Source organism: Panulirus ornatus, chromosome 32, assembly GCF_036320965.1.
Source record: "Panulirus ornatus isolate Po-2019 chromosome 32, ASM3632096v1, whole genome shotgun sequence".
Lineage (NCBI taxonomy): Eukaryota > Metazoa > Arthropoda > Malacostraca > Decapoda > Palinuridae > Panulirus > Panulirus ornatus.
In genome coordinates, this window is record NC_092255.1 from 20,652,858 (window position 1) to 20,675,917 (window position 23,060).

At 37.7% G+C, this 23,060-nt stretch overlaps 1 protein-coding gene across 3 annotated transcripts in view; it reads left to right on the forward strand.

Annotated features, from left to right (window-relative positions):
- LOC139759156 (uncharacterized) overlaps positions 1 to 19,515 on the forward strand; it is a 54,913-nt gene extending 35,398 nt beyond the window's left edge. For all 3 annotated transcript variants that reach the window (XM_071681195.1, XM_071681196.1, XM_071681197.1), the window contains 3 exons: positions 1,585 to 7,351; positions 8,521 to 8,763; positions 10,738 to 19,515. In XM_071681195.1, the coding sequence (XP_071537296.1) occupies positions 1,593 to 7,351; positions 8,521 to 8,763; positions 10,738 to 11,416 (6,681 nt within the window). In that variant the 5' untranslated portion in view covers positions 1,585 to 1,592 and the 3' untranslated portion in view covers positions 11,417 to 19,515. The remainder of the gene's footprint in view (positions 1 to 1,584; positions 7,352 to 8,520; positions 8,764 to 10,737) is intronic.
- The last annotated feature ends 3,545 nt before the right edge of the window (positions 19,516 to 23,060 follow it).

A 23,060-nucleotide genomic window follows, 5' to 3' on the forward strand; every position in this document is an offset into this window, starting at 1 on the left:
AAGGAACAGATAAGGGAGCCAGGTGAGGATATTCCTTCAAAGGCCCAGTCCTCTGTTCTTAACGCTACCTCGCAAACGCGAGAGACAGCGGCAAAAAAAAAAAAAAAAAAAATATATATATATATATATATATATATATATATATATATATATATATACAGTCATCTGTATATATATATATATATATATATATATATATATATATATATATATATATATATATATATATATATATGTATGGCGAATAGTTTAAAAGAAAAAGAATATATATATATATATATATATATATATATATATATATATATATATATATATATATATATATATATATATATATATATATATATATATATATATATACCCAAGCCTGCGCCAGTACCCAGTTTATCGACCAAGCTCATATAGAGCATCATAACCTGGGTTGACTGCTGCAGACTGACTGCCGCGAGCCATGAATGCGTCATGGCCACTAATTTTGTTTAATGTTTCCGTTATTTCTCCGTGTTGTTATCCAGTGTTTTTGAGGTGGGGAGCAGTTGGCTGGGTGCGCGTTGCTCCAGTCACCACTCTACCACCAGTCTTGGCGAGATGGGCAGTAGTGATGAAGGGGAGATGGTACTCATGTCACCAGTCTTGGTGAGATGGGCAGTAGTGGTGAAGGGGAGATGGTGCTTGGGTCACCACTCTACCACTAGTCTTGGCGAGATGGGCAGTAGTGGTGAAGGGGAGATGGTGCTCAGGTCACCACTCTACCACCAGTCTTGGCGAGATGGGCATTAGTGGTGAAGGGGAGATGGTGCTCGGGTCACCACTCTACCACCAGTCTTGGCGAGATGGGCAGTAGTGGTGAAGGGGAGATGGTGCTCAGGTCACCCCTCTACCACCAGTCTTGGCGAGATGGGCAGTAGTGGTGAAGGGGGGATGGTGCTCAGGTCACCACCACCAGTGTTAACATGGCTTGTGAACCATATGTGGGGAAATACACGCTTAGTGTCATTTATGTCTCTAGATGGTACCTCTGTTGCCCTTAATAGCTCTCAGAATTTGTAACTAGCATTTCATGTCCTTTTTTCTGTATGGTAACATTTTGCCCCTGTCATGCTTAACTGATTAAGTTGCAGGATTTTTTAGGGTATTCATAATTGTGCAAAATCTCTAATTATATTCTTGCCTACGTTTAGTATTACTGTAAGTTGTTTATATAAATTAACTGCATAGATATTATAGATATTAAAGCTTTTACTCATCCATCCTGAATATTCTGTATTTATATCACCTTTGAGATGCAATTTGGCTTTTTTATACTGGCTTAATTTTAGTTATTTCCTTTAAAGAAGAGCTTATAGATATAGATGCTGTATCTGACAGTTTCATCATGACCCATTCAGAAACATGAAGTTCATATTTCAATGCTAAACTTCGTATTGTAACCTTCACGTAAGGCTTCGAAAATAGCAGCAGCTCTGTGGCTTGCTTCTTGTCACATTATCCTGAAGACAATTAGTAATCTGTTGACATTTGTAGAACTGTCCAAATATCCCAATGTATGTTCTTCCATTGTTATGTAGTGTTCTCTTGTCTCAGATGTTAGAATGGCCTTGGTAGAAGGAGGCGCCCCAGGTGACACCTCTGCTACTACTTCTACTGTTCCTGCTTCATCAGTTCCTTTACCTGCCCCTCCTCCTCCTCCTCCACGTAAATTCCCCCGTAGAAATAAGAGAGGAACAAAGATTTCACCTAAAGCTTCACAGTTCTGCAGCTTACCCTTTGATATGGAGACAAAGCCAGACCCCTCAGCACCACCACACACTGTGCCCTCGTATTCTCAACCGGAAGCCCATCTTAGATCTGTCAAATCCCCTCTGCCTCCAAATCTTCCTCCTCCTCCAGAGCGCTATCCATGCTCTTCTTCTCCTCCACTCCCACCACCCCCACCTTCTTACCTCTTTTCTGAACTGACATCAGAGGACCTTCCACTCCCACCTCCTCCTCAGCTGTTTCCGAATGTCTCTTCTCCCCCACCTCCTTTATATATCTATTCCTATGATCCACCATCTCCGGAAATAAAATCTGAATATGACCCACCACTTCCACATGGATTTTCATCAAAATTTGAACGCTTCCCATCTCTGTCACTACCCCGTCCACTTCCCCCACCACCTCGACCAACACCTCCACCTCCACCTACACCACCAGTTCGACATTTATCACGAGAGAACTTGGTTGTACCACCACATCCTTCATTGAGTGATGCTACATTATGTACAGCAGTAGGAAGATTGTACATAGATTCAAAATACCCCAGGACCTTGGAATCATTATCCAGAGGTGATGATGAGTTTTGCAAGAATATCAAAGAAGGTACTCCCGATGGGCGACCTCCCTCAAGTTTAATTTCTTCTTCAACACTCACAGCAACTTTTCTTCAGACACCAGAGTCTGGGATGTCTCCCTTGCCACCGCATGCTCTCAGGGTCTCACCTCTCCCTACTGATGCCATCACACCATCATCACAGATGACTGATGATTTCACCATGACACCTTTATCCAGCGACATGACATACACATCAAATTTTTATGACACCAGTAAGGATTCTACCATTGACCTGGACACTCCTGATGCCACACCACAGTTGTCCGAGACTCCAGGGACTAACCCATGTACACCAACAGGTGAGGCAGTCTCTCCAGTGCTTAGTAAAAGTCCAGAAGATACAGCTGTACTACCTCACTATCTTTCATCCCCCTACGAAATTGGTGATAGGCCTGATTCATCAAGGAGTGAATGTAGTTTACTGGTAGATGAGAAAGATTCAGCATCAGAAAAAACCAATAGCACACTTACTGATAGATCAAACCTTGAGACATTGGTTGGCCTCAACACAGCAACCTCCACAACTACTGGACATGCACAGATGTCATCTCCATTATCTACTGAACCTCCATCTTTGTTCTCCCTTCCAACAGACAGTGATACAATTTCTGCTGACTTTGACTCCTTTGGTGCTGATGCCTTGTCTCCAGCAGCTGAGTTTGATTCTCTTTTAGCAGATGTCGACACGTCTGTTGATACAAATGTGAATGGCAGGGCTTTAGATACACATTTGACCAATTCGTCCTCGGGATTTTCTGATACAGCCTATGCCACAGCAGAAAGTGCCCTTGATTCAGCCACAATATCCCCAGCATTTACCGAATCTTGCACCATTACTCCAGTACCTCATGATCATCGAACCCCCTTGTCCACGAATCCCACTGCAACACCAATCCCTTCACCTATTCCTACTGAAGCTCTCAGTCCAACACCGTCATCACCTTTACTTTATTCTGATACATACTCCTCTGCTCACTTGACATTACCTCTGACGTGTGAATACTCTCCCTTTTCCAACACTCAGGCTGTTAAGACTTCAACAGTATCCTTAACATCCTCAGAGGATCACTCAGTTCTTTGCAAGGCCAGCAATATGAAGAGGTTAGTCAGGTCACAAACTTCAGAGTCTTCTGTTGTGGCCAGTGTTAGACATAGTTACCAAGTGATGCCACGTGTGCCGTTAATTTCACCAAACACCTCGCAACATACACACAGTCATCAGACTTCATTGTCTGCAGCCAGACAAGATCATAATGGGATTTTGCAGAGTTCAGATGTTAGTGAAAAAATGGTAAAAAATAATATAAAAGAGTCAAATAACAGTGAAGTATTGAGGGGACATAGATATGAATTTAAGGAGTCTGAACAAAACTTTAAACACAGTCAAGTTGATGAGTTGCCAGTGAAACTTTATGAACTAGAAAAGCCAATAAAACAAACTTTGGGTAACATACCAAGAGGCAGAGGTGAAGGGTGTTCCCCAGATAAATCAGAACTGATAGATATAAGCCAAGATATTACCAGAGAAAATGACATCTCTGAAAAAGTTGCACTTGATGTTGATAAAGATTCAAAGGGAGCTAAATTAGAACAGCAAATATGCAGTGAAATAAATGGGATGAAGTTGAATGATGCTCAGAAAGAAGAGAATGAGAAATCTCAGGAAGACATAGAAAATGCAGAAGAAACAAGCAAAGATGCTTTGAAGATTAGCAAAGATAAAGATAAGGAGAGTAAAGAGATCCTTGCTGTTACCCATACAGATATTCATCAGTACACTTACAAAGATGAAATTCCCCAGAATAATTCACAAGAAGGGACATCAGAATACTATGAGGCTGAGGAAGATGTTAATGGAAATATAAGTTATGTAACAGAAGATGAACAGAAAGAATGTCAAGATAAAGGAATTGAAGTGGAAAAGAAATCAAGCATAAATAAAATTATGAAAGGTGATTATGAGGAAGAAGACTTTACAAAAGGTCTAATAGTAGGAAGTAAAATCACATCAGAAGGAAAGGAACCAGTTGAAGTCATAGGGGACAAAGAAGTTTGTAAAGATATCATAGAATGTTTAGCCCATAAAGATGAAAACGTTAAAGGAGATGACGTTACTGCTGTACAGGATAAGATACCTGTGACTTGTTCATTGCCACTCTGGAAGACAGAGGAGCAAGCAGATTTTTATCACCCGTCAGTTACGAGTCCATCTCATTCATCACCTTGCTTTCCAGCTCCTAGATGGAATAGGGCTTCTTTACCCTCCTCCCCAACTCACACATGTGCCATTTCCAGTCAATTTTACACATTCCCTCATGTGCCTTCATTGTTATCCAAATCAGTGTCAGTTCCCTCATCACCCCTGCCCCATGGGGCTACCAGTGCAGAGAGAACTATGTCACCCACAATAACACATCCATCTGCAGCAGCTACTGTTGCAGCAGGTATGGAAAGAGGCAGCCCAAAGAGAAAGTCAGAGACATCCTTACCGTCTGTGGCACCTGAAGAATCCATGCAGATCTTGAATGCTGTTGTAACAAATTTGGAAAACATGTCTGCATGTCTTCCAGCCTCACAGTACCCAAAGCAAGAGAAATCTAGTTTGAAAAGTTTACAAACATTGACTGATGGAAGTCTTGACTGTGAAACTGAAACTGCAAAAGCTTCTTTACATCAGGAAGATAAGGTCTGTGTTGATTCAGATACCAGATCAGTATTCACTTCTGAAAATCAAACACAGGGGAGAAATTCTTCAAATCAAGAAGAAGCATTACACATACATGTGAAATCAGAATCAATAAAAAGTCAGTATCTTGATAAATCATCAGACAATGAAATAGAGATTTTAAACACTAAGGATGCTGAGAAGGTTTTACCTGATATTTACATCAGTGGCTCCTCCAAAGTATGTGATATAGAATTCACAAAAGATGAGGATGATTTGAAAAATGAAAAATGTATGTCTGCTAATATTTGTCCAGAGATTGTTATGCCTAATGACCAGCAGAATGTCACACAATCAACTTTGGATAATTCAAAAGTATCCTGTCCCACAGATGATGCTCAAGATTATTGTGCTTTTTCACCTGGCATTATTCAAAGTGACTGTCAGCATTCACATCCCTCTGTCATATCCATAACTTCATCCTCTAACAGATTATCTTCAGCTTGTGCAGGTCATGATGCTAGCATTACTTTGTCTAACGCATGTCATGATACAAGTGTTACACCTTTTCCTTCATTGCAGTGTGATGATCACATGGTTAATTCTACTAACACTGACTTCAAAGGAGAAGTGCTTAAAAGAGAGAGAGCACCAGGTGATGAAGCCTTAGTTAATACAGTGCAGGAGGATACAGTTCAAATAACCACTACTTGTGATCAGAAACTGCTTGCTGAAAATAGTGCTAGTGAAGACATTAAAGCTTTAGATCTTGGGATTAATATTACTACTACTATGTCTCAGTCATGTGTGGAAAGAGTCCAGTCAGTTTATGATAATGAAAATCATCTAGACAGTGAAAGTTTAACTGTAGAAAAAAATTCTAACATTAATTGTGCAAAAGCTAAAAAAAAAAATGATTCCTCTTCCTTACTGTCTTTTTCTCCTGGACTTGGCAGCATCCTGGAAGATGTTGCCCCATCTTCGCCAGCACCCTGCGCCAAGACACCTCCACCGCCTCCTCCCAGGTCTTGTGTCAGCACTCCTAAACAAGCTCTAGGAGTTCCTTTACCTCCTCCAAGGCAGTACATGCTTATCCCAATTAACCAGCCACAAGACACAATGAGAAGGCTCAGTCCTCCCCCAGCTCCACCTCGAACCACATCTGTTCGTAAATCTTCTCCTCCATCCCCTCCCCCTAGAACTGGTGGCCACACAGTGGCAGCAAAAAATGAGTGGATTGATTTTCCCCCACTTCCTCCACCTCCTACATCATGTATCAACACTCCTTCCACCCCTCCACCAAAGTTGACTCCTGTACCAGAAGAATCATTATCTCCCTCTACACCCGTTCCCTCTGCCTTTGCATCACCAAGAGTTTCGCAAGCAGGATCCTCTCCTATAGATGGTACTGTTCGTCCAGAACAAGGCACTGCCCTCCCCAAAACTCTTCTTGTATCTGAAGAATGTACTTCTGCTAGTTCTTCCTTAGTAACATATCCAAAAGAACAGATGGATGAATCTCAAGAAAAAGAATCATCTTCCAATACTCGGTCACATATTGTTTCATCAGTGATAGAGAGCACATCTGTCTGCTTAAATGTTTCTGATAGAAGTGGTCCTCCTGCTGTTCCACCACCTCCAGTAGAGTTTGAAGAAGAACCACCACCTCCTCCTACTCCTCCATTAGAATCTGAAGATGAATCAGTGCCCCCTCTTCCTCTTCCTCCTCCTCCTGATGCCTTACTTTACCCTCCACCACCGCCACCACCGCCACTTTCTTTACATAGGATTAAAGCAACTCCAACTTTTCTCCCTTCTCCCAAAAGCTCCGCATCAGAATCAGAGGGATATCCTCTATCTCCTGACCATGATGCACAATTACCTAATTCTTGCAGTATTCCCCCTCCTTCAGTGCCTGAGAATATCTCAAGTTATATGTCTACCATTCCTCCACCACCAACACTTTCCACATCAAAAATCCCTGCTGTACCTCCACCACCAACGCAGAGCCCTGCTTCTTTAACACTTCCTCAACCAGCACCTCCTTTGCCACCCACATCTCTCTCGTCACCTAACCCCTCATCCCCAAGAGCTCCTAAATCTGGGGCAGAAGCAGCTCCCAGATCACCTCTTATAACAACAACACCTTATGGAAAGTTAGTCATCATTCGCTCTGACCTGCCACTACCGTCACCAGAAGAGGAAGTAAGATCGATATTTGCAAATGTCAAGGACTGGGGGTTATTAAACGAGGATGTAGATACAGTCTCTCTGTATACCCAGCTACGCCCAGTCATACAACAGGGACCACAGTAAGTAGAAAAAATAAAGTAGGATAAGCACCCCATCCTTAGTTGCCAGAATTCAGTACAGTTTTAATGCATTTTATGCAGTCTGACTTGATTTCTGTATATAAGTTATAAGTAATATGCCCGTTACATATTAGTTTAGCAGTAGTACACAAAATTGAACTTGTATGTATATATCCTTTTTTGTTTTGCTGTATGCATGTGTGTGTGTGAGTATGGATGCACACATATAAATGTGTATGTACTCACTTGTTGTTACATGTGGTAACAGAGTTTTACACTCAACCTGACATTTCTGTCCGGTACCTCAGTTTGCCATTGTTATATGCATATTTCTCTATTGTGTAGTTGTTTCTAAATATCATCCTTTTGTTGCTCAGAAAGTGTTCCAACCCATTCTCTCTGACACTTTTCTTGCTCAGTTTCCTGTTACATGCACCTCCAATTTTAGTGTTCCATTATGTATTGATGAAATGGGTTATATGAATATCAACACAGTCCCCAGTTTATTCTTCCTTACTGCATTTTGTATAAGATTTCACTTCTGTCCTCATATGTCATTTCACTCAAGTCTGGAACCAATGAAGGTGTGTTCTGTTGAACATTCCCATGTAGTTGACTGTTATATCTCCTCATTTCATCATAGAAAAGGCTGTGCAATTTTTTTCGTTCTTTTGTCTTTCCTTTCAAGAAATGTTGAGTGTAGAGAACATCAAAAAGTTTAGAAAATTAAGTGATGGAAATTGACAGAAAAGAGAGTGGAGTGGGACTTTACAAATGTAAAACTTCCTCCTCAGTCATACTAATATATGAAATGGAAATGTGATGGCAGAACTGAGACAGCACTCCAGTGGCTGTCATGTTCCTTACCCCCAGGTTGCTGTCGTTTCTTTCTGCTTCACATACATTTAAGCTGCTGCATTCAGTTCATAGACACTTATTCTTTCTATCTTACAAGTAACACATGACAGCCCATAACTCATGACTTTATTCTTGATTTTAAATTTTCCTGTACTGAGTGCCACATACTATCCCTGCTGATGCAAAATCTCCATAAGTAGGTAACTACACTTAATTTTTTTCCCATCTCTCCTTTGCATAAAATGTGTGTTTTTATATTTTAAGATATTGTACTATCAAAATGTTATGTATGCTTTCTTCTTTTCCAACAGGTGTGGCTTAGTAGCCCTAAGTATGGCATCACAAGTCTTTCCAGAAACTGTTGATGTTGTGGATTTGCTTAAAGCTGCCAAAACACATGGCTTTTCATGCCATGGAGAGATGTTTAGCTCAGATGCTATGGCCAAACTAGCAGAGGGTATCAATAGCATGGAAGCATCTGTGCGGAGAGATGTTTTGTGCAATCCTAGAACTGTATTGGAGCTTCTAATGCAGGGAGATTTGATCCTTGTGCCGTATCCTTTTTTATAAAACTTTAAGTGTCTGTTTTTTACACTGGAAATGCAGAATTTTAAGGACTTTTCTCGCATATTCAGCATAGAAAGAGTTATTTTGTAATGTTCCTTTTTTTCAGTCTCTGAGGTACACATGCTTGACATTGGGTTCATTCAGGGCAGCAGGTCTTTGTCATGTAAAGCCCAGCTAACTTTGGACAGTCAGTCTTGGCCTTAAAGCAGATTAAACATTTTGAACACTATCTTCATCCCACGCTAAGGATGTAAAGTTTATATCTGGAACATTTGTGAATTGTCAGAAGAAAAAGCTCTATTCAGGTCATGCAAGGTGGAGTGATGAAGGCTTTCTCATTGATAAGATGAAGATAACACATCATATTGTTTTCTTTAAGTGGTTTATTATGAAGAGGAGGGATTCTTGTCTTTTTCTTAAGAATAATTACTTGTAGTTAGTTGATTGTGTAGACTATTTATGTTGTACTGTATAGGTAAATCCATGGAGTGTGAATATGTTTAGCTTCAGTTTGTTGAGTGTAAGAATTTAGCATCTTTGTGTGTGTGTGTGTGTGTGTGTGTGTGTGTGTTTTACATTGGATGCTCCAGTTACAGACAAAAGTCCTCATCAAGGCTGGGCCTTTATTGAAATCTGGAGAAGCTAATGAAAGAAGAAGAAGAGACAAAGGAAAGTGTTTATGAATTTTGGAGGAAGTGAAAAGCCTATCTTTTAAAAAGTGTTAGGTCTCAGTTATTGGGAAAGGCATGAAAGGGTAAAGAGTTTCAAAACTTCAAGGTGTAGAGAAAGAAACATTTATCAAATTGGTCCACCCTTGGGTTGCCAAAGGCCACATGGTAATAATGTGATGCATCAGCCAGCCGAGTATTGTGTGGTTTAGCTATTGGTGGGGGCATGCCTGTAACCAGCTCTCTGGAGCAAAAAGCAAAGAATACCTATAGAAGGTGGAAAATGAACCAAAATTGCACCATAGGGCTAGTGAGTCAAATATTAGGATTAGCCTAGGACAGTTGATAAGTTGAACCATTTTCATGTCAACTCTGTCGAGTAAAGTTGCAGAGCTAGAACCACCCCAGGCCTTAATGGTCTCAGAACTTGAATGCTTGTACAAGGAACTGGAAGAAGAGTTTGTCTGAGAGGAATAGGGGATAGATGTTTCCATTCCACAATAATAACATTTTCTATGCTTTTAGCAGTGATAGAAGCTTCACCACATAAAGAAACGGTAATTTACTCAGGGAAAGTCAGAAAAGAATTTTCGTAAGTTACTCCAGTCAGCTTTGTTGAAGTGCCTATATTTATGTTTAGAAGGGGCTGTTGGAGGAGGAGGTGCTATTTAGATAGATATGAGCCAATTGGGGGCGAGATTTTGTAGTTATAGTGTGAAGGATTGGAGGTTTTAAAATAGATCCAGAATATTAGGAGAGTAGTCACAGCAGTCTGGAATATGGTTGGGTTGGGTGATAATTTGCTATAGGTCATTGAGAGTGGAAGATGTGAAGGCTTCATTCCCCCCCCATCAACCTTATGGGAGGAATTCAACCATTCCCTATGGGGAATGCCTCATAGGTAGAGGATCTCATCTTGTGGTTGAGAAGATTTCATGGCCTTATGACGGGAGTTTAAACACTTGAAGAAAGATATAAAAGTTGTAGAATTAGGAAGGCAGTAGGTAAAACAAAGGAAGAGCTTGGTAGTATATATTGCTATGCAACAGATAGTCTTTAATTGAACTTATGGATCTTTAGGTTGTAGACATGCTGTCAGCTTTATAAGAGATTAAATGAGTTGACTCACACTCAGTATCATGTAGTGAAGTTTTAAAGATAATGGTATCAGGTACTGTTCATGAAATGCTTTAGGTCTATTCACCATGTTATGAAATTCATTGTCTTTAGTATGTGCATGTATCAAATTATCACCCTGTTTTATGGAAATGAAGCTTTCTTAACTAAAATCAGTTATGATGCAGAACGCAACTACATGCCTGGACTACGAGGTGGCTACAAAGCACATTGGGGTGTTATTTGTGGCTGTCTAGTACAGTGTCAGTTCCTCAATGTACATATGGGAGGGGCATCCAAGCCAGACTCTCGTGTTGACTATCTGTATCATCTCCGTCCAAGAAGTAGAGTGGGAATTTCGAGTTCAGTCAAAAGTAGAGATGGCAGCATGACACCTAGCAGCACACCCACTGCTCCTGGATCACCATGGATGGGAAACAGAACTTTAGAAACACCAGATCAAGCAGTTTTCTCTCCAGTTTTTGATAGTTCAAAGATCACAGAAATATCTCGTAAAGAAGGTTCGACAAGCAGATGTTCTGAGATAGATACATGGAATCTAAGCAGCAGCCGAGTAAATACTCCCATGTTACCAGAGTTTTTTCAGGATGAAATTAAACTTGTAGCTCTTATAAGGCAAGGTAAGAGTCGGAAACTAATTGCAGCTCCCTTAGAAAAGTTATGTGAGAGTAATGACCAGCTTGCAGCATACCCACCACCTACCACACCACTTGAGATGGAGTATATTATTGGTTCAGTACAAGATGGGCTTGCTGGTCAAGTAGTTGTATTGCACAAAACTAAACCAGCACTTTCTGATCTAGTAGGAATACTTCAGGAGAAAAAACCATGCTAACATATACCATGATAAATTAAGGCTAACATTTTTCATCGGTCATCCTTTCTATTGATAAGCATTCTTTGGTATTGTAATAGGAAACTAATCATAAAAGAATATTTAGTGTAATTATTGTTTTTTAAACAATTTCATTGGGACATGTTCAGAAATGTGAAATAGTTTTGTATAAAGATTTAGGTGGAGAAACAACTGGAAATTGTTAATTTCTAACAACTAGTTGATGTTCTGTAGGGAAGTATTTCTAAAATGTAAAGAAATTTTAACTCTTGTTAGTAGTAACTTATACATTTGTCTCTCATCTGTACCCTGATCTTCAGATATCATTCATATTCTCATATTTATGCTCAGTGTGTTGTAGAAAGTGTTTACTTTTTGAAATGTAAATCTTTTTTTGCTTCCGTGAATTTAGCCTTTGCTAGTTTAACATATTTGGTTTTAGTTTACCTTACATTTGGTTTTAGCTTTGATATGTAAGAACTGTTTTTAATGCATTTCCTCTGTTTTTAACAGGCTAATTGATTTATGTGAAATTGGGTTACCAGAAATATGAGATGGAAGTGATAAGATTACCATACAAACATGTTTTGGCATTGGTGATTGTATTATAGTGTTTGGATATTGAAAAGTTATTGGTAATATTAAAGTTGATAGTTTGGAATCCTTTATATTCTTTATAATTCATAATGTAGTTGTTAGATATGAAAGTCTTGCTAATTTTTCTTTTGAAAAATGGAGTCTACATCATGATAATTAAGGATTTCATGTACCATTCTTTGTATCAAATAGGCTGCTTCCCACATTTGAAACACATTGGTTTGTGCAGAATCTTTTCCTTCAAGTACTTCAATAAGTGTTGAGTATGCATCTTGGTGGTTTTGATTTTCCAGGAGCCAGCTCAGTGCTTTCATTATTAGCCAGAGAAACTGCATGTTTCCTCAATTTTCATACAAAAAAGATGCTTTCTGCTTATATCCTGAAAGAGAAAGGAAAACTCTAGGAACCCCATTCAAAAGTGAGATAGACCTGTTTAGTATGATAAACAAACAAGAGTACAAGAACTTAAGAAAACATGAAGTATCAATGATTTGCAACGTTACTAAGTGGCAACACACAGAATACGGTCACAGAATGATGTCGGTAGGACAGAAAAGGTTGTAAGAGGGAAATATTGTATTTTGATAACCAGGTGTTCCTTCCTTATTAATTTCTGGGTGAAGAAGGTCACTTGATCTAACTAAGTGATGACATATCAATAAAATTAGTTCCATCAAGAAAGTTAGTTCATACATTACTGAATATAACATTTGAAAAATTATTTGGTATTAGTTTGCAGAATTTTAAACTGCTTTTCAATTCACATGGACTCTAGATCAGTATTAGTGCACAAATCCCATACAGCAAGTCCCCATTTATTTGGATTCTAGGCAGCAAAATCACCTGTAACTTTGTGATGGGACTGCAGATAATTTTCATTGTTTTTCCAAAATTTTGAGTATGTATTGGCAAAGTCTCAGCTCTGATCCTGACTTTTAAGTATAGACCAGACACTTTCAGGATATGCTCAGAGTCCATACATGCATTTTCTCTGTGCCAACACCTTTACCTTAAATGTTTCTTGTTATGACTATTGATTAGCAGGCTGGTTGAATCATTTCATTCCCTTTGTCCTCTCTGTGATAGGTCAGCATCTTCCATGTTTCATTGTGAACTGTGTTGGGATGAATCACAAGTATTGAAGTATTTGAGGATTTTCTGTTTTGCAACCACAATGAAAACAAATTTTCTTATCATGCCAAAATCAACCAGAAAAAACTGAAAACATTGAAGCACCTCAGTTTTCATGAAATTACAGATCTTAGAAAAAAATTAGGAAAGAGTGTGTGCAGCAATGGAAATGACAAAAAGTGTCCTTAGGAAATAAAGAACTTATAACCCTGGTATTGCTATGCCAAACATTTAGGACGTATCATATAACTGACACCATTAAGAAAGAGATGGTGCATGTTGAGTGATATGAAGTGGTACAGTCAAATATAAGGAGCTTGCAAAGTTGTTCGTGATCGATGTAAACAACACAGTGTTGTAGGCGTAGCTGCCTCAGACATCGTCTCCCTGTTTTCAGATTCTAAAGAGATAACAAAAGCAGTTAAGGCAATGGGAATCCCAAGAAGAGATGTGAAAGCACTCCTGCTTGATATGATGATACACCAGCCCATCCTGCAGAAGGAATTTTTTTGTAGCTTTGATGACAGGATTTGATGTAACCTTTTAACAATTTTCCCCTCCCCAGCATTTCATCTCACATTCAACTCATATAATATGGCATAATCTGTGTAGAAGGCATTAGTAAAGAAGAGCATTGATTGACTCTCTTGGTGTGGAAATGACTACAGGTGGATGGAAAGATATAAAAGCAGCAAAGTCCAAGAAAAACTTTAAGAATTACAGAGTAAGGAAATGATTCATGACATCTCTCAAGCCAGTGCCCTCTTACACAAAACAGTGTTTCATGAGAGAAAAAAAGTGCCATTGCCATAGGGTGAATGAAATGATGTTGAAATATAATTGTATTTTATTTGAACAAAAAAGATTGTGCATCAAGAAACTATAATTACAACATTTTTAAATGGGTGAATAAGTTTGATTCATTTTGAAACCAGGTTGAAGTAAAGGGCAACTGAGCTGTCAGATGAATGTTGCACTGATGTCATTGAATAGAAAACTGATGTATATATGTTTTAGAAGCAATTATTGTTTCTTTACTGTGTGTATATTTGTAAATCAAAGACTTTTGAAATTCTTGAATGCCTCCTTATTGCTTTTCTCCTACTTGACTCTCAAAAATGCCCACTGGGTTATGTTACCACCCAGGTAGGGAACCAATGGTCTAAGTGATATAATTCAAGAGGAAACCAATATTTGGTTGGAAGGATGCTGAGCAGTAGTTGGAAGAATTTTTAAGTCGATTAAAACAAGTGAAGGAAGAGAAGAGGAGGAGGGTGCCAAAATTAAGTTTAGTCAGTAGAGGACTACAGAAATCTGCTAGAGTAACTGGAGGAACTGAAGTCATTGTTTCCCATGTTCAGGATAGGCTCTTCGAGGACAAAGATAACCCAAGATATCCTCAAGAAACTGATAAGGAACCTCTGATATTCTCAGGATGCATGACATTGCCCATTGGAAAGCTATAATAGTCTGAGACTGAGCTTCTGGGTCAAAGTATTATCAGCCATCAAGGTCTCATCTGAAACTAATACATGGAGAGCAAGACATACATTTACATGCAGAGTGATGCCAAACTTCCTGCCAACATTTAAAGGGGCTTTAGATTTGTCCACTGGACACACTGAGTCTGTGACTTCAGCTTAGTATTACAACAGAAATCTGTAAATAAATGAAAATTATCAGTGTTGCAGCCAGGGATGGACTGAGCAGTCAGGCAGTCAGGCATGGACTGAGGGCCAGGGTCTTAGAGGGGACCCACACCTTGGTCAATATGTGTAAAATGGTATTGGTGCCTCCTGATCAAAATTTTTGATGTCATTGTTAGCAGATGAGTGTATTAAGTCATGGTATCAATGGACACTGCTGGTCCTCTGCTGTGAGATTGCCATAACCTGCCTGAAGTAGGCAGCGAACAGTCTGCAGTCTGCACGCTAGCTACATTCATACATGGCAGCCTTTGTTGTGATAGCCCCAGTCACATGATCACAAAACTCAGTGGCTGTCAACTAGAAGTGCTGCTCGTTATGTGGCATGGTGCTATAAATGCTTCTTAGCATAACATCAGTGCCAGTTATGAAAGGAATGTTAAAACTCATCCCTTTGGAACCAAAGTGGTTATATAAATTACAACATACTGTACTTAGACCTTATTACATATTCTTTTTGTAAAATTGTCCAGAGATATTACTGTTCATTGTGTTCCGTGCCAGCCAGCACCAAAACACTCAGTTCCTTAACTATTTTCAGCTAAAACTCCCGTGGTCAAAGGACTATAGAAATAATTGAAGTCTTGAAACACATGGAATTAGAGTGTTTAGTTTTGTCTTTGATTTTCATAACTAAACATTCTACTACAAAAGATTTAATGATGCCTTTTTTAATTTTTGTATATATTTGCAGGCTGCTGTAAGATTCTTGAGAACTTTTCTCACCTTCTATGATATTGTAGTTTTGAAATGTTCAGCAAACACTTTTTTCTTTCATTATGTTTTATTTATCATTTTTAATTAGGATACCTTCCACAAAAACTTAACATAAATGAAAACGATATAGAAAAAGAAAAAGATCAATGGCCTAACATATTTCAGAAGTAAAATTATGTTTATGGTCACAGAGTATTAACATTAAAAACTCAGTTTTATATACATTTGAACATTTCGGCACTATACTATCTTCCTAATTCCAGTTTTCAGAAAGATAATAAATGTCTGCAAAAGGTTACAGTGGTGTTGGAAAATGCCACAAGTTTGATTTGTGATTGGGTGCTATGGAACCATTGTTTATGTGAAGGTGCTGTGAATGGGGGCTTTGGTTTCACATTGTGAAACAACTAGGTTTGCAAAGTGAAAATGTAAAGAAATGTTATTTTTACACAGTTCATCTTTCACTTGTACACACAACATGGTTTGAGGATGTGTATGAGAAATACATATCTACCTGATCTGCCTCGAGTAAATAGGAACAAAATTAATCAGACTGTCATTATTTTGTATGGGAAGAAAAGTAATACTTTCTATATTTAGCTATGGTTTTTGAGGTGATTTTGTCACAGAAGTGTTGCAACATAATCACCTAAGAACAATACTGTACTTCAGTCTTCCAATACCATATGTACTCCTCATCATATCCTCTTATGTAGAAGAGTTGAGAATATTTATCAGAACCTAACACTGATTTGAGTGACTAGGATTAAAATGATAATGGTCACATCATGTTCTGTATTTCATAAGCTAGGATTTCCCAACTATTTTCTGAAAGGGTTTCTAACAGAATAGCAGAAGCCTTTATGATTATCAATATGTACCTCCTGGTTTGATTTAATGATTAAGCACTCACCCATAAAGATTACCTTTTATGCCTGAATATAAGTGAACTTGAAGGTGCTGGAGTAAGTTTGTTTGTTTTTAAGGATTATGAAAATCATATAACAGTTTCTAATTAATTGTGCTTGATAAAAAACATGGAAATTGCCCGGAAGTGCAGTGACACAAGCTGCTTAAACAGTTTGTTTTACTTGCATGGTCAGTTATATGGTTTGTCATGACTTATGCATGCTAATTGCTATTAGTATTTGATGAAATACTTTTTTCTATCTAAGGATGCTCCCAGTCAAATGAGCATGTTTATCCAGATGTCTTGAAGACATGTAGGGATTAAGTCTTGCCAAGAATCCCCGGGTTCAAGTTTCGGATATCTCACTGTTATGAAAGGAGATGGTCATTATCAAATATCACCCCCCCCCCTCTTTAAAGGAACAATTGTGCAGTATCTTTTGATTATGTGAAACCTACAGAAAAGTGAATAAAACAGGCAGAATTTTTTTCTTTATCTCTCCAATGCTTGGCATTCCAAATCAGTGACTTTGGCAACATGATAGTGTTGCTTTTTGCTTAGTGTTATGAAATTTGTGTTAGGGAACTAAATGATCTGAGTCATCTCAAGAAGGCTGTGAAATGAAATGAAATCTATTTTTGTAGATTCTGGAAAGAAGCTCCAGAAGCATTCTCAAAGGTTGGGAGTGTGTTAAAGAAGAAAAGTGAGTGATGTGAGCAAAAGGAAGGTAATGAGATATAGCAGGAAAACAAGACATGATTATTTGAATTAAAGGTTAGCTAGGGTGCACCTGGAGGAAGGGATGGGCTGTAAGTTACTGAGAATGAAAGTAGCAGGGGACAGAACCATGAGTAAGAGGGTGGGATTGAGGGTTAAAGTCCTGAGTGCAGTTAGGAGAACATGGAGTGAGAGGTCATTCTCTGAACTGTGAGGAGAGAAATGCATATGACTGTAGTTATACTAGTCCTGACATTGTTGTGAGGATATGTGTCTTGGAAGAAAGGAAGAGGTTAAATGTTTTGGAAATTAAATTCCTGAAGATGATATTTTGTGTGGGAAGGTTGATCATTTGAAGAGTGAAAGAGTCGGAGAGGGGTGTTGTGATGAGCCCTATCTTACTGAAAGGGCTGACCGAGATGTGCTGAAATATTTAGAATGTATGGAGAGTGGAGGTAGCAAAGCAAAGGGGTAAACTAAGCTAGAGATGGAAGGATGGAGTGAAAGTATACTTAGGGCATCAGGGTTAGAAGATTCAGATAGGTAATAGGCTTGCATTGAATAGAATGAATTGGATCAATGTTGTATATTGGGGATGATATGCTGTTAGTGGGCTGAACTAAGACATGTGAAGTAGTCAAAGTAAACAGTGCAGTAGCCAGTGGGGCTTGGCTGTGGATGTTAGGCGCTGCTTTAGGTACATTATTCATGACAAGTAGAGAAAGGATGTGTGCATATGAGCTTGTTCATTTTTTCTTGGTGTTTCCATCCTGGGCTGGGAGTGGCAGTCCAGAGTAGAAAAAAAAAGTCCCGTTGCTTTCAGTACCAAGAGATTATTATCCAAAATGAAATGTATCCATTATTCTGAAAGTTTGTGAAACCTGTAAAAAACTAGCCATGTTAACCCCTCTACAGTCCCCCACGTGCACACACACACACACACACACACACACACACACACTTTCGAACACCTGGCAATCCAGTTAACTTTTTTAATTCGACAGTGGTGCTGTTTATAGTGTCAGGGAAAATGTGTTGAAAGTCCTAAATATTATTTGAATAAGTTTGCCCTATGATGCAACACTGTGTACAGTTCTTACATTCCAAATGAGGCCCAGTAAAGCATTTTTCTGGATTGAATTTGGGTAAGAATCATACAGGAAACACCAAAATTGTTTCAAAAGTTTCATACAAGGTATATGTAGTTTTGGTCAGTATTTTTTTCTGTTAAAACTTTGTGTTTCCTATATAGCAATGCCATTCCAAATTTGCCATTTTTGAGTGTGGGTACAGTAGTTATAAGAATATAAGGAAATTTTTCCCCAAATGCTCATTAACAATTGTTTTTAGAGGTTTGGTCATAACATTATAAGATTTTGAGGACAACATAGAATGAGTGGTATGAATATATTTTTGAAAGTGCAAATTGAGTAAAATCTTTATGAAGACTATTCACATTTCTTATAAGGTTTGGTGTAAAACTTAAGATGGTCATCTTTATGAAAAGAGGAGCATTAGAACTAAGATATAACAGTTCCTGTTAAATAATTGTTTATATATGATACTGCAGAGGATTACTACAAGGTGTTCCAAAAAGATGACTCACTTTTGACACCCTATAACTCACTGAATTTTTTTCTGTTTTCAGATCAAAAAAAAAAAAGAAAAGAAAAATTCAGTGAGTTATAGGGTGTCAGAAAGTGAGTACTTTTTTGGGGACACCCTGTATGTACAGACAAAATAGAAATGATCAATGCAAGATGGAGATTTGTGTTTTTACATCACCTTTTCTATGTTCAAGTATATTATGCATATGAAACACTTACATTTCACAACCATCCAAGTTTTTTTTTAGCTACAAGATGGTTGTATACAGTTTTTCATGTTATACAAAAACATTGTGTATAAGAAAGCTGCTTGATTTGAATCTGTTAAATATTGTACAATAAGGCTAAATATACCAGCACACAAGCACATTTGTTTTGAAGCCACACAGGACAGCTAATAAATGGAGTTATTTGTATCGGGTGACATACATTAATATCTTTACAAATTGCATTTGCAAAATATTTTCTTAAGGTCAATAACCAGTTTTAAAAGTTTCTTTCAAAGTCAATTTTCGCTTTTTAACCCCATTTATATTGGGCTTCAATGAATTAGAACATATTTCAGTGATGTTATTAATGAAATTCTTATGTATACTTCAATATTTCATGTCTGTTGTCAATAGGGAATTATTGTTGCCTTATCTCATGTTGAAGATGTTACAGTTTATCAACATATATAATACCAGGAGTGTTTGATAATAAACATGATTATACTTTTTGTATCGGTAATCCTGTACCTGTAACCAAGTCCAAACTTAAACTGCAGTAAGATTTTTTCATTACCTATTATTATGAGTTGAGTCAGAAAAGTAGTTTGATATTTGATTTATAGTTTTGATAGGTGGAGGCTGTCTGGTGTTAAGTTGTCAGATGAAGAACCTATCCAAACATACCATACAATGTAGGCATAAACAATTATTTGAACCCTTTAACCTCTTGGTAGACTTTTCTGTCCACTTTTGTATGACTCCTTTTATTTTTTAAGTTGTGTAAATGCATTCATATTTTTATAGTAGGAGAGACAGACAAGTTAAAAGTAAGGCTAGCCATGTAAAGTCCACAGACATATTGTTCCATCATTATCGTAGATAACATTTAAATGTCACCAAGCTATTTTATCATGATTGTTTTTTCTACCTTGTCATACTATCATACTATTCGCCATTTGCTTCGTTAGTGAGTTAGTGTCAAGAACTGGCCATGATATGTCTTGTGAAGTAATTTAGCACCCATAGACCCGACCCTCTCATACCCCTAGTGTAGAACTTATCCCTGGAACTGTGACAGGGAAGGTCAGTTTTTAGATATGTGGGTGAATTTACACAAGCACTATATATATATATATATATATATATATACGGGAGGAGTGGTTGAAAAGTTAAAAGACTGAGGGTACTTGGTGAATACAGACTTCTATTTCATCACCCTAGAAGAAAAGAAATGGAAAGGAACAATTAATCAAAATGTGCAGAAATTAGCAATTTTCCTAGAGAAGACAGATTAGAATTCATAGTCATAGCTTAGATAGCTTAGTATAAAAGGGAAATGATTATGCATATGAACATAAGGTGTCTCAATGTCTCAAGAACACTAAGAGGCATAATTTATGCAGACACCATGAAACACCTGAGAGCCATTCTGTACATCAGTCTCAAACCTTGGTGGATGGTAGAGGGAAAACCAGGAAAGGGATCTAGATGAAAAACATACTTTTCACAAGCTTAAAGCTAACGTATTGAAGCAACCCTCTCACCAGCCTTCCATCATTTAGTTTTTTACAGAAGAATAATGGGGTGAAGTTACATCATAGAATTATACCTAAGGTACCAGCACTACATGACAACTTTGCAGTAGTTTTCTTCAGAGGATCTCCTAAAAGGTATTTTCAACCTTTTTTCCATTATACAACACTCTTGAATTTGTTTAGTTTTACAGCACATTCCTTGTAAATGACTGTCACACTGTGACACTAGAATACTTCCTGGGAGAGAATTTAGCAAAATTCCTTTTATACTCTTGAAACGAATGTCCTTTGCCATCATTTCCATTTACTAGGCCTGCCTTTCTCTGCCATGGATGAATTCTGACTGAAGTAGTCATATGAGTCAAATGCATTTAGTAGTTTGTGAACTCTTTGGTGAGAAGATAAGAGGCGAAGACACTTTGAAAGGAGCACTTCTAGACAGAGTATTGTTGTGCTAAGGTTTCATAATAGGCTGTTATTGTATTAAGCACGAAATTAAAAGTTAAGGCCTCTTTTTCATCCATTAACATTGTTACTACGTCATTCAGAAAATCCAGGAATAAGATCTGTAACCGGGTTTGTGTATTACGCTTATATACATCACTACTCATATGTTTAGGTTATCTAAGCCTTATAGAAAATTTACCTTGTAGAAAATTTATATATTACCATAATAATCAAGAAGACCAAATGGTTCCATATATTTGTAATATGATAAACCCTTATGAATCACATGTACCATCCTGACTGTCTTGAAAAAGCTGCCTCCCCAGCCTAAGGAATATTAGTAATATTCAAGTATATATATTCAAATATATATATTCGAAACATTTAAGCAATCGGAGGTATTCAGTGGATTTCAGTCATAGACATTTGAACCTTCGCGCCTCTCTGACTAACACGAGTCGTTTGAATTAGTCTATTACATATTGATTAACAAAAGCGGATTTGTGGTCGTGTGATCAGTATGATAACGGCATCATGAATGCCAGCAAGTGAAGGTATCTACCTCTGTTGTGAATAATATCTATAATGACATTAAAATATATACGAGGAGCATTTTCTCCGAACAATGAAAAGGACGCCAACGGGAGGCACAGTAGTCATGAGTGGTAGTAATGAGGTATATATAGTAAGCATACTCTTATCAAAAATGAAATAATGGCCATGTTTCAGACGTAAAGTATACAGTAATGCCACTGTGATTTAGATAAGAGAAGAATGGACATTACATCTTCATTTCGTTAGCTAAGCGATTCCAAGTTCTACGGTGCTGCCACCTGCCGCGCGGTGCTTAAAATCACTTTGTAAATATGGTTCTTGGAAGTTGTCACTGATAACCATATTTTCAGAGAAATTTCGTTATCATTACTCAAATGAGGATGTTATAGCATTGGAAAAAAGATCAGTGATTTGTGCAGTGAAAGAAGTATACGCATTTGAAAAATATATATAGACATTACGAGAAAAAGGATGTTTCTTATGCCATGTTGACAGAAAAGGTAGCTCATGGAATCGAGGTAATTGTTTTCTTAGATATTAAGTATTTAAGTTAATGCTTTTCTTGTATTGTGATGATAGTAGATTACAATTTATCTCAGGGAAGGAAAGGTATTCCAATCATCGAAAACTGTGGTATTCATGTGTAGTAGATTAATAATGTGTTCTGGTTATCGTCTCGTGTCTTATGCACGGCAGCAGTGGAATACACCAAAAGCAGTTCTGCATTTTAGGTGTCTAAATTCAGTGGAATCGTATTTTGAGTGTCTAAATTATATAACACATTCCAACAAGTTGATTCTGAACTGTTCTGTTGATTTTTTTTTTTAGTGTATTACCTATGGTGTTTATCGACCCTGGCGGCACAAAGTTCATGACGTGGTCATCCATAATTAATATTTCATCAGTATAGTGCAAGTAGATGCTAGTAATAACGTGCACAGTGCCAGTGGGTGAGTAGATTTTGACAAAATACATAAATATGTAATGAGATAAGTTTTATACATTTTATTGAGGATAGCACATGAAATATAATATATATATATATATATATATATATATATATATATATATATATATATATATATTATATATATATATATATATATATATATATATATATATATATATTGATGGAGAGAGGTGGGTGATTATTGGTGCATATGCACCTGGGCATGAGAAGAAAGATCAAGAGAGGCAAGTGTTTTGGGAGCAGCTGAATGAGTGTGTTAGTGGTTTTGATGCACGAGACCGGGTTATAGTGATGGGTGATTTGAATGCAAAGGTGAGTAATGTGGCAGTTGAGGGAATAATTGGTATACATGGGGTGTTCAGTGTTGTAAATGGAAATGGTGAAGAGCTTGTAGATTTATGTGCTGAAAAAGGACTGATGATTGGGAATACCTGGTTTAAAAAGCGAGATATACATAAGTATACTTATGTAAGTAGGAGAGATGGCTAGAGAGCGTTATTGGATTACGTGTTAATTGACAGGCGTGCGAAAGAGAGACTTTTG